General features: G+C 35.2%; 1 protein-coding gene across 1 annotated transcript in view; it reads left to right on the top strand.

Annotated features, from left to right (window-relative positions):
- BPNT2 (3'(2'), 5'-bisphosphate nucleotidase 2) overlaps positions 1-12,811 on the top strand; it is a 30,372-nt gene extending 17,561 nt beyond the window's left edge. The window contains exons 4-5 of the mRNA XM_081071113.1: positions 6,586-6,747; positions 8,206-12,811. Coding sequence (XP_080927239.1) covers positions 6,586-6,747; positions 8,206-8,477 — 434 coding nt within the window. The 3' untranslated portion in view covers positions 8,478-12,811. The remainder of the gene's footprint in view (positions 1-6,585; positions 6,748-8,205) is intronic.
- Positions 12,812-13,017: the final 206 nt, after the last annotated feature.

Raw genomic sequence — 13,017 nt, 5'->3', positions numbered from 1 at the left:
GTATTTAATAATTTGCAATATATTTAACATTATCTCATTTGAACCTTTCAGTAGATAACTGTGTGACAAGGAAAAAGGTTTTTGTCTTTTTTTTACTGATCATAAAAAGGGCTTAGCAGTTCTTACCATGAAAACGATGCATTTCAAAATGTTGCTATAAGAGCTACCCACTCCTTTTTCATATCTCACATTGGTTCAGTATTTTCAGTTTATGAAGTGTACTTATATAAATTCACTTCAGCCTCAGAACAACTCTAGAAAGAACATAAAACAGGAATTATAGTCATTTTTTAAATAAAAAAGAACATGGACGCATAAAGGTTGAGTAAGCATGGGGCTTTAGTCTTTGATGCCCTCTCATTCTTTTGACAATGTCTCTCATTGCCTCTTCTATACCAGTTAGGATTGCATTTAGCTACATATGAAGTAAATCTGATTACAGTGGTTAAACAAGTGAGGGCTTTATTTTTCTCACTAATAACACTGCCAAAGAATAGGGTTTGTTCGGTGGCTTTGGTACCATTTAGCATCTGACTCCTCGTTTTGTTTTCTGTTCTTAGAAGATGACTTTTTGTTTACATGCTCACAAAGATGGGTGCTTCCAGTTACCGTGGGTCTATTCTAGACAGGAAGAAAGAAAAATGAAGAGAGACAAAAAATCATTCCCAGCTATTTTTTATATTAACTTGAAGGCCTCTGCTTCATTTCCTTGGCCAGATATCACATGGCACCCTTAGCTACAAACAGAGCCTACTACTCCAAAGAGAGTGAGAACCATAATAAAGAAAATGTGGAGGAAATTGATATTGGATAGGCAAGTAGATTCACATTCTTTGGGCCCTAGTTTCTATATCCGTTCATTTTAGCCAGGGAAATTGGGGTAATAAAATGCTCATTTTAAAAATCTTTATTCCATAAAAATATGGATGCTAAGGCTTACCTCCCTTAGAATAAAAAAGCTGAAAGTCTCTAACTTAGGGACAAGTTACGTTCTTCCCTGATGTGGCTGACTTGTCCGGCGTGCTGGAACAGAAGGTGCTTGCTTGCTGGTCAGCAAACATTCCACAAGAATCAATAAGTCCTTAATTAGGTGTCGGTTGACCTTCTATTCCTGGATCAAAGGTTTGTTTGGCTTGTGCCCTCTTCTTGGACTGTTATTTTCCGGTCCAGACTGTATATTGATGTTGACAGAGCACCACCTGTCAAATATTGTTTGTTTACCAGAATTTAACTGCAATTGACTATAATAAATGGGAGCTAGATACTATTGTTGTTGGCAGCAGTTAGAGCAAAGCTGATAAGAATTCTCGTCAGATTTAACTAGAATTCACTGAGTTGAAAATTCTTAGAAGCAAGAGATGCTTCAGTATTTTAGTGAAGTAATGCATAAGTGTAGTATATCCACTCAGTGAAAATTTGTAGCTATTAAAAATAAGTTATAGCGTCTGAAGTCTGTAGCAAAGTACCAAACCTTTTTTATTTCCTAGTGGACTTTTTTTTTTAGCATATACAGGGAGTAAACATGTGTTAGCTGTTATGTTACCTGATAACTATTACCTCATCATCAGTCATTAATATTTACGTAAGCACCTACTCTATTTTTTAAGGTGATTGAAATAATTTTGTCCATGTAAGTGTTGTGACTGAATATATTGAGTTTATGAAACATGAAATATATTTTTTAAAGTATTAAATTAGTAGTCTGTACCTAAAGTTATCCTGGTACTATCTACTGAGATATGCTGTCTTTATTTTCTTACACAATACTGACCTCTAGAGATAAAGCACTGCAAATTCACTTCTTAGTAATACTATATTTTTTAGATCATTTCTAAAAAGAATTTAGAGGATTTTTATTTTTCCCTTCTATTTCTTTTTCTTAAACTTTTCTTATGAATAATTTAAAACAAACATAAAATTGTAATAAATTACCATCTACAGTAGTACCCCCCCATTGCAGTTTCATGTTTTATGGTTTCAGTTTACCGAGATCAACCACAGTCCAAAAATATTAAATGGAAAATTTCAGAAATAAACAATTCATAAGTTTTGAATTGCTCTACCTTTTGAGTAGTATGACGACATGTTGTGTCGTCCTGCTCCATCCCACCCAGGATGTGAGTCATCCTTTTGTCCATCCTTTTATCCATGCTGCCCACCCATGGGTCACTGAGTAACTTTCTTGGTTACCAGAGAGAGAGAGAGACTACTTTCACATAACTTTTATTACAGTCTATTGTTAATAATCGTTCTATTTTATTATTAGTTGTTAGTCTCTTACTGTGCCTAATTTATAAATTAAACTTGATTATGGATATGTGTGTACACATATAAAAACAGTATAAAAAAGTGTTCTGTGCTATCTGTGGTTTTAGGCATCCAGTGGGGGTCTTGGAACGTGTTCCCCTCAGATAAGGGGGGACTACTGTTTCTACACAAAAACAGTACTATAAAGAATAAAATTAAAAATTAATTCCCTAATTGATTGAATATTCATATTTCTCCCAATTATTTCTAAAATGGATTTTTACAACTGGTTACTTTAAGCCAAGATGCAGGCAAGCATTTCTTTTGGTGGTTATGTTACATTGTTTTAGTCTAGAACAACCACCTTCAGTCCCGTTTTCCCCATGACGTTCACTCCTTGAGGATACCAGGTCAGTTTTCATAGAATGTCCTGCCTTTTGAAGTTTTCTTTTTCCTCAGGGTGTCATTTAACTTATTTTTATGTCTTTTTCTTATAAAGTACGAATCAGTTCTGGAGCCTTGATTGGATTAAGGTTAAGCATTTTTGTCAAGACTACATTGTAGATATTCTTCATGTACTTCGCTCTACATCATATTATGTGACATATAATATCTCACTATTGATGGTGCTCATGCCCAGATCTCTCAGTTATAGAATTATTTTGATTCTCTTGCTGCCAGCATGTAATCTGGAGAGATTTTGACACTATTAGAAATTGAGATTCTTTCATATAATAATTTTAAGATCTATTAAAAATGTAAAATGGGATATTCTGGGGTTTTTTCCTACATATACTGGCTAGAATTCTATAAAGGAAATTTCTCCATCAATTGAAGTTATTTGTTTATCTTGAAATGTCGTTCTTATAAGATAAATGTTTAACTCATTCCTAGTTTTCAAATCAGGAGTTGGGGTGAAAACTATCTCCAGTGAAAACAAATGTTATTTGGTGGGGGAGAGCAGGCTTTCTTGGTTTTTTGTTTTGCTTTGTGGTTTTTTTTTTTTTTTTTTTTTTTTTGGTATAACTATGATTGCATAGATTTTTATGTATTCAATGTGATTCAAACTACAGTTATTTTTTAAGTTAAATTTGTTATTTTGTTGTTGCTCACTTTTCCTAACATCTTAATATATACCACTTCATGGTCCTTTCCTTTAGCTATTATCTGTTGTTTCTCTCATATGAGCAACAGTTAAGTCAACTTATTTTAGCCTCCTTGACCACCATCCCATTTTAGTCAATAATACCTTTTTTTATGTGTGTATTTCTTTACGATTTAGCTCTTCAGATTTAAATGGTGTCCTTTGACTCTGACCAATCAACTATGAGATAGCATTGACACACCTTTATTCTCCCACTGTTGTTCATATCTTTTGTTTCCTCTTAAATACAGTTAAATTCAGTGCTAACAATCAATGCTTTTGCTGAGAGTTCCTCAGTCATCTCTTGTTTGGATAAAGCTTGTTTTCAAATAGATTTCTTCCGGAGAACTAGCTCATGGATATGGTATTACCTGAGTTCTTACATGGCAAAATCTTTCCCATTCTGTGATAGTTGAAAGACCTCTTAGATAGTTATAAAATCTTTGGTTCATCCTGTATTTATTTCCTAGGGCTGCCATAACAAAAGACCACAGCTTAAAAACTACAGAAACTTATTACTCTCTCGAAATTCTGGAGGCCAGAAGTCTGACTGATACCAAGTTGTCAGCAGTGTCCTGCTCCCACTGAAAGCTCAAGGAAAGAATCCTTCTTTCCCTCTTCTAGCTTCTGGTGGCGCCAGGGAATCCTTGGAGTTCCTTGGTTTGTAGACACATCATTCCAGTCCGTGCCTCTGTCTTCACATTTCTTTGTATTTCTATGTTGCCGCTTGTAAGAACACCAGTCAGTGAATTTAAGGCTCACCCTAGTCCAGTGTGACCTCATCTTTAATTACATCTGCAAAGACTCTATTTCAAAAGGAGGTCACATTTTAAAGATTTGGGGTAGATATGAATTTTGTGGTAGGACACTATTCAACCCTCCATAGGCCCTTTTTTCCTGGTTAACGGGTAGAAACTGTTGAACTGGCTGTCTGGGCGCATGTTCATTCTTGTTGGCAAAAGGATGATAACCTGATTTTCTTTCCTTTTAAGTGGCTTGGTCTTTTTGCCTGGAGAGCCAAATAAGTTTATCTTTAAAGTTAAAGATCATCATAGAATGATAATATATCTCAGATTCGGTGTTGGCATTCTGGTCAGATACCTACATAGTATCTTGTTGCTCAGTGAGGACATTTAGGTAGTCTTATTTCAGGGACATTTTCTTGAATTATCATTTTAAAGATTAGTTCTGTTTCATTATTTGTTTTTCTTTTTCAGGGACTCCTAACATGTTTGCTGACTCTTCTTTCACTGGCTTCTATATCTGTCACTTTCTCTCTAGTCCCTTTTATCTGTTTACTTTTTCACTTTTTGCTTTTCTCATTGCTTGCTGTGCTATTGGACAAGTTCTTTGTGTATTCTGTGATTTAATGCAGTCTTCAGTGATTTTTGTGGGTTTTTTTTTCAGTTTCTTTCCTGTGTTATAGAAGTTTCTATTTCATATCTTCCTATTGTTAGCTCATTTTTTCTTAAGTTTTTTTGTTTGTGTCATAGCATTCTGTTTTATTTTTTTGTTGCTTTTTATTCATGCTGTAATGTTGTGTTACAGTTTTCCTCTGCTTTGTAGAAATTTTCAATTAGTCTGAAATGTTTTAATCTTTTCTCTGTGTTTTCTTCTGTGATTTTTCAATGGACATGCAGTTTTACATTTCTTAATCATATTCAGGCCAGCTACTGTGGAATCCATTGGAGGGTGATGATTCTCAATTAAGGAGCCTCCTTTTCTGTTAGCCGGAAAAAGGCATTATCTTTATTTCAAGCACCTTTTTTTGTTTTCACATTTCTTCTTTCTCGTTTGATCCTGTGTTGGTCGAGTAGGGTCCTTATCTTCAACCCATTCCTTCTCTTTAGTTCTATTTGCTGTCTTCCAAGTTATGTCTCTTGGAGAGACATCTAAAAGATGTCATACATCCTCCAGTATGTTATTTAAGACTTCACTTTTCGTTCCATGTCTTCTGTAAGACTCTTCTTCTCATTGCTCTATTGTCAAGTTCCTGGCCTGCTTTTAGTAGTTCTCATTTTACATGGGACCTTTTCCTTCTGGGGAGAAATCCTGGCTGATGTTATCTGAGTTCTACCACCACTGATAGTCTTCTGACCTCTTGGCACTTCTGTGAAGCTCCCGCCATGTTCCCCACACCGAAGTCAGTGGCAGCACTTACTCTGCTGATCTTGAGTATTTACTCCCCTTCTTTCTCATAAATTAGGGTTTAAGTTATCCTCTTTCTTCTACTTACAGAAATTGATTAAGGGTGTTTGTATTTACTATCTTTGTTGCAATGTGGGGTTTTAGAAAGAAATGTGAGAAAAGTCGGAGAGACTGCCATCATCCTTGGGGAACTCAGAAACCCAGACTCTGTTAATTGTTTTTATTTGTTTCTGCAGCCAGGAATAAGTAGTAATACAGCTGCTTTCCTTGCTAGCCATGGTGGGTTATAGTTACCCCATTGTGAGTGAATGCTAGAACAACACCCTAATTAGGAGAATTCTGAGTAAGTTGGTTTTGTTGTGTAGTTTGGTAGACAGTAAAGAAAACTTCTAAACCAAGAAAAACATTTCAAGCCATCTCTAGAGTCTCCTCACTTTCTTAAAAACTTTTACTCTATTTTAAAATCTAGAGCTTTTTTCTTTTTATGCTGTCTGATAAAGCAGAAATGTAAACTTACCTCTTTAACAATTTTAAAATTTGAGTTATCCAGGGTACTTAGCTGTGCTTATGTCCCAGGTTGGGTTCCCCAGGAATCAGACTTTGGTATGGGGATTAGCATGCGGGATATTTCCTAGGGGCGCTCTTGGGATTACTTTTGTGGAAGGGAGGGAAGGAAACTGGATTAGGTACAAGAAGAAGTTGAGTTGCAATGGGATTCCAGTGAAGATTCAGCCACCACCCCACCCCCACCGGGAGCTCTGGAGCCTAGGAGTTGTTAAGCCAAGTATTTATTAGTTATTATCTCTGGCTGGGCAAGATTATATGGTCTTTTTCAGATTTGTCTTAATACATGCCTATTTTAATGTAAAAGAAAAAAAACAAAACATGTTACTCTGTATTCAGGAAAAAAAAAGGTTTCTGTTTTAGAAAAAATGTACAAGTAATTCTGTGTGTGGAAAAGGATTTTTTTCAGTCTTTGTACTTTGAGTTATAGTTTTAAAAACTTCAGTGCTCTAAATGGATATTATTATATATTTGCTTTTCAGCTTGGGCAATGGTAGATGGTGGGTCAAATGTGAAAGCTCGTACTTCTTACGATGAGAAGACCCCAAGGATTGTTGTATCTCGCTCCCATTCAGGAATGGTCAAACAGGTTGCTCTTCAGACTTTTGGAAACCAGACTACAATTATCTCGGCTGGTGGCGCTGGTATGTTCCTTCTCCCCTGCAATGCCTGTAAAGTGTTCCCAGCATGTTCAAAGCTTCTGTTAGGAGGAAGAAGTAGTTGCGCCATACTTGGGAAGAAAATGAGAATGGACAGTGGACTTTCAAGACAGGCGTGGTCTCATCTTGGTTATTTCTAGGGTGGGATTTCAGTCACACATACCTTCTTGTTAGAAACAATCTCCTGGTAGAAGCAAACAACCTCACAATAGTGATTTCTATTCCTCGAATACTACAAAAGCCTCTTCCTGCCAGTGACGTACCGTCAGTGATTGTTTTACATATGATCTGATTTAACTCTAGGAATATCAGGGAGAGAAGAAAAGTTCCAAGTATATTCGATACTTCATGTGGCAGAAGCATGCCAAGAATCATCGTGTTATTACAATGGTTAATCCCTGGGTCACTTTTAACACCCCTGAACTCCTCAGCTCGCGTGTCTGGGATGAGCCAGAGAGTCTAGTGCCCACCTAGCTAGCTTAATGTATATTCTGTACTATTGCATTGCCTATGTTATAGATCAAGGATCAGCTGACTTTTTCTGAAAGGCCAGAAAGTATATATTTTAGGCCTTGTGAGCCACATATGGTCTCTATTGCATATTATTCTGTTTTGTTTTGTTCTGTTTTTTTAAACCATCCTTTTAAAAATATAAAAAGTGTTCATACCTAGAGGGCTATGTAAAAATAGACTATGGCCTGGATTTGACACATGGGTCATTTGCCCACCCTAGTTTTGAATGCTCTTTAATGTCTTAGAGGTGTTTTATTTCAAATAAATAGCGAATAATGGTCAGAAATGTGTGTTTAAAAACCTTTTCAGCACAATAATAAAGGAAAAAGTAATGCTTATTAATTTTTAAGCCTAATAGTTTTAGTTTACTGATTGCATATATCTGCCTTCCTTAATATCACTTTGTTATTTTCTTATAGACGCTCTATTAGGTCGATTATGAAAAGTAATGGCCAGAATACTCAGTAGGAATGGGATAAACCAGATTCTAGACCCAGTTTCTTCTGTGGTTGTTTTGTTATTTTATTTTTAAATTTGCCTCCATATGAAGAAGAAGTAAGATAGTGTTATTTTGTATTCTCTTCTTTCAAATCCCGCCTTCTTAGATGAATATTCAAGTGAAGCCTGTGGGTGTTAGTTGCAGCATAATATCCATAGGAAATGATACATCCTGGATGTTTCATTTCATGAAAACAACCACAAAGATGTAAATTTTAAAAATTACAGACATGTATTTGGTTACACTTGAGAATACCTTAATAAGTTACGTTGCAGTGTATTTTTTGCTCATTTGGTTTAATGTCTGTGCTTAACTTTAAAAAACTATTTTAAAATGTTAGACTTAGCAGTTGCAAAGATAGTACAGAGAGCTCCTGAACAGCTCTTTAAATCTTTCCAACAGTAACCTAAATTCTGTGTTTTATCTTTTAGGTTATAAAGTTCTGGCACTCTTGGATGTGCCTGATAAGAGTCAAGAAAAAGCTGATCTATATATTCATGTGACATACATCAAAAAGTGGGATATATGTGCTGGCAATGCCATTTTAAAAGCCCTTGGGGGGCATATGACCACCCTGAGTGGTGAAGAAATCAGTTACACCGGTGCCGACGGCATTGAAGGTGGGCTCCTGGCCAGCATCAGAATGAACCACCAAGCTCTGGTCCGAAAACTCCCAGATCTGGAGAAGACAGGACATAAATGAGCAAAGCTGATTACAGATCACAGCTCTTCCAGAGCTGAATGGTCAGCCTGAAACGCTGGAGACTTCAAAGGATCAGTGGAGACTCTGCATGGTTAAGGCCATCCTGAACTTTTTAAAGTATTTATGAAGCATCAAAGACTTATTTTCCCTGTAATAGGATGCAAGATCAGGGAAGATGGGTTGCTTCGTGTCTCAAGTATTGTCTTTATTTTTGAGACTATTTTCGTACAGTTGTCATACACAAGGCATATATATATATATATATGTACACACATATATATATATGTACATATGTATGTACATATATATATATATGTGTGAATTACAATCTATAGCTGAGTCTACATTGTTGTGAATCACCATTTCCACACATCATGAATCTTCACTGTTAGTACGTTCATATAGAATTGGGCTGAAGAAAGGATAGATTTCTTGTAGATGTTTAATGTTACTTTATGCTTAATATCTCATTTAAATAAAGTGATTGGGGGTTTTTACCCTAATTCAGATGGAAAGCACAAGAAGCCACACGTTCATTAATATGCAACAAATGCTCTATTTATCTGTTAATGAAGATTTCTTACGGATTAAAATAGAAAGAGCTTAAATTGTTTTTATTTCTTTGAAATTTTAATAACAGGTTCACCAACTAATAGAATATAGATATATGATGGTTGCGTTGTAATTTCTGCGTGTGTGTGTGTGTGTGTGTGTGTGTGTGTGTGTGTGTGTTTCTACTAGGAAAGTGTGTTTGTACTCATGGGTTCATCTTTTCTGCCATCTTGCTGTTGATTTTCATTTGCCCTATGGACAGTGCATGGTTCCATCCTTTTCCTCTTGGCCAGCATTATTACTCTTTAACATGTAAGGTTTGGATTAAGGTTTCAGTGTTAGCACTAGCATTATGGTACATTTTCTCTTTAGGGACAAAATATGCTGTAAGGCACTACAGAAATATAAACAATTATATTATTAATTGAAAGTTATTTGAGATTGTATGAATTGCGCTAGCTTTCATTATTTTCAAAAGATGTGTTTAAGTACTTTTTAAAAATTTTGCCAGGTTTGTGGATAGGGATTCTCTCATTATCAAGAATGAGTTATGGTTGCTTTTGCCATGGTCGCTTTTGCCATGGTTGCTTTTACCATTAATAAATGGATCTAACCTAACCAAACTCTCATAGTAGTAACTTTTGAAATAATTTATAGTTACCCTTTAGAGTAAAATAATGAAGGTTAAAGTTACTTTTTGATGCATTAAAAAAATTTTTTTCTCTTCAGTATGCAGAATCTGGTTGGAAGAAAGGTTGTGGCATACTCGCTGTGTCACTGTAATTAGAACCTTGCTTTGTGAACTATCACTGGGATGTCTGATTTCTCTCATGTGGTATCTGAAAGCTTCATGTATACAAACAAACTCTTATTTAATGGGACTGTGATGTCCTTGTATTCCATAATACATTGATAAGGAGAGGGATTTCCCATGGTTTCTTTCTTTCCTTCCTTTTTTTTTTCTTCTTTTTTTTTTTTTTTTTTTTAACTTTTTAGCAGTAAAGCAACTTTCCATTTGTTTTCTTATCTTGGAAGTATAATTGACCAAAGAGTGGACATCCTCAGCTGGTGGAATGTGCATCCAGCTTTAGGTTTGCACGTTATACTGTCCAAAGCCCTTTAACTCTTCATTAGGGAATTAAGCCTAGTATGATGCACATGTTTCCATCCAATCTCTAGCAACTGGTCACAAACCTTACAGAATAGTGGGTCTCAGTGGGTAAGCTTTTGTTCAAAGTTTTGGTAGTAGGAACACTTGACATTTAAACAGGACTTAGGAATTCTAAGTCCTGAACAATATTGAAGAAAGACCTCAGCTTTTTGCTTTGCAATGACATAAAGGATTCCTTTTGTCTCAGGAGAGATGGCAAAAGGCATATGCTGTTTCCTGAGTCCTATATAGAAAAGCATTTGTGTCCTTGTAAACATGTCAAAGTTAGGGAAATCTGATTGGCATAGTGGGAAATGGGATTTAAATGGAATTCTTTTCCCCCCAATATTACATTGGAAACTTTATGATTTAATGGAAATGAAGCTAGTTCATCTTAGCAAGCATGATTGCTTTTGGTTTTATTTTTAATTTCATTGATCTGCATATAGATAATGACTGTGAAGGTCTTATGTGCAAACATTGGCTGTCAGTTAAATGCATTATTTTTATAATTTGTTGGGTATAGTCTAGTTACTAATGATTTTTAAGTGTTTTTATAGAAAGTTCCATTAAAAACATTTTTTTTTGTTTCTAAAAGTCAATATACATTACAGAACTAATATAACTACAAAGAACAGTATATTTATTTATGTGAGACATTATTATTCCAGAACATAGCAGTAAAACACCTTCATAAATAAGTGAGGCATATAACATGTCCCAGAATTACATAAATAAAATTTCTAAAATGTAGCAAAATCACTAGAGTTTACTTTTAGTGACCCTTACCTCCCCAACTCCTGATTTTCCATTTCCCTCATCTTTGCCCCTATTTAGAGGATAATTTTCCCTTAAAATTGAGTTTACACAATTAGTAAAAGCAGAGACATCAGTAATCGCAATAGCTGTCCCTTCCCTCTGCCTCTCTTCATTTCTACCTTGTTCCCTATCTCTCTAACTCATAATGTTCTTTTATTTCTGCTCCTCTTTCTTAACCTATATACTCTTTCCCAGAACATGTCCAGGAATTTTTTCGTAGACCTATTTCTCTCAAGATTGGCTGCTGATATCTTAGAGTAGAACTGAGACCAAAGTAAAATTCCCAGTGAGGGAGATCAGTCCTGGAGGAATCCTACTTGACCATTACTTTCCAAAAACTGCAAAAAGGAAAGGAAAGTCACTTGCAAAACCACAAAGCTCTAAGCTGTCAGGTCTAATTCAGTGCTTCTGTCTTTGCAAAGCATTTTTTCCGACCTATCCTTCAAAGAATGAAAATGCAGAAAATACAAGAGAGTTGGATATATAAGCCTGTTTGAGACCATTCGCTTTTCCTATTAGTTTTCATACGTGTAAGCCTATTGCAGTTGAGATTACAAGGGCCTACAAGATGGGTCATATTTGTCTTTGGCATTCAGTTGTTCCCTTTCCCTCAATTTCAGTGGGATTTTTTCTTGATTTTAAATCAATATTCAAGTGAATTGTTTATAGCTGTATAATGAAGTAACAAATGTTTCAGTTTATGTGTTTTACGTAATAATTGTGCAAACTCTTCCTGTTGCTGGGTGCTCCCTTTGAATATTGTGGAAACTGTCAGAGGAAGTGAGGGGGGGGCGGTGGCTAAGAAAAGGTTGGGAAAGGAAAGCTCAGGGAAGAGGAGCAGAGGGAAGATACAAAGCAAACACCTGCTGGGACCCCTGTGTTCAGGAACTCTGCCCTTCTCTCAGATATTTAATTTCAAAAACTGGATTTCACTCAGGCTTTGAGGGTGACAACTATCCCTGATAGCTCAAGCGTAAAAGAAAGGCAGAATGCCACCCTCTACTCAAAAAAGAAAATATCCAGCTTGTCTCTCCTTGATAACACCTTGAAAATGGCCTTATGGAGATAATCTTTGGCAAGTTGTAAACAAACTATTTGGATTTTAGTGTAACTGCAACTAATCTTGGTTATGTGTTCATTGCTGCTGGATAGAAACAATGATTTTTCATTTTAGATCTTGGTTAAATTTCAAATGTATTTAATTATTTTCACTATATGCTTACAAAGTCTGTCTTGTAACTGTTGTATAAAGTAAACCTAATCTATGGTTTCATTTCTACCCTAAAAAAGTTGTGCCTTAACAATAGGGCATTGTACGTTAAGGGAAACAAAAATATGTCTTTTTTTTTTTTTAACAGATGGGGAAAATGGGAAATTTTTGCCACTGAAATTTTAAGTTCTTTTAATGTTTTTAATATTAGAGTTGGGGAAATTCATTAAAGTTAAATAAAATTGATATAAAATTATTTTTGCATAATCTAGCATTTACAGCTAAAATACATTTTTATAACTGGCATCTTGATGTATATAGGTCTGAAATGTTACTTATCGTTTGGTTTTTAATTTAAATTAATATAGGCCAATCTAGATTACTTTTTTTTTTTTTTTTTACTTTTGAATGATTTCACTGCTATTATATCTGTTCTAGCCCTCTGACTCACTTTGGTTTTTAAAAAAATAGCTATTCATGGTGCCATATCAATACTTTATTAATGTTTCAAAAATCATGTATGTTGTACTACGTAACAAATCTGAACAGTTCCTACACTACATGGGGTTCTGATTACCAGTTACTAAGAGGGCAAGAAGAATTGAATTTAAAAAAAAAAAAAATTGAATTTTGTACTTCAAAAGGTTTTGGTTTTGAGGTGCTGATTATGTATATTGTTGATTTTTATGTCATCAAAACCTGGCAGGTGTTTGCATTGAAATTTTCCATTTGTAAAGGCTTACAGGAAAGCTTTTCCTTTGCTTATTTTTAAAATTTGGTGGTGAGTTAATTCTGCGAGATTAATAAGT

This window comes from Rhinolophus hipposideros (assembly GCF_964194185.1).
Source record: "Rhinolophus hipposideros genome assembly, chromosome: 13".
NCBI lineage: Eukaryota > Metazoa > Chordata > Mammalia > Chiroptera > Rhinolophidae > Rhinolophus > Rhinolophus hipposideros.
Note: the sequence above shows the minus strand (reverse complement) of the source record. Positions and strands in the feature narration are given on the sequence as shown.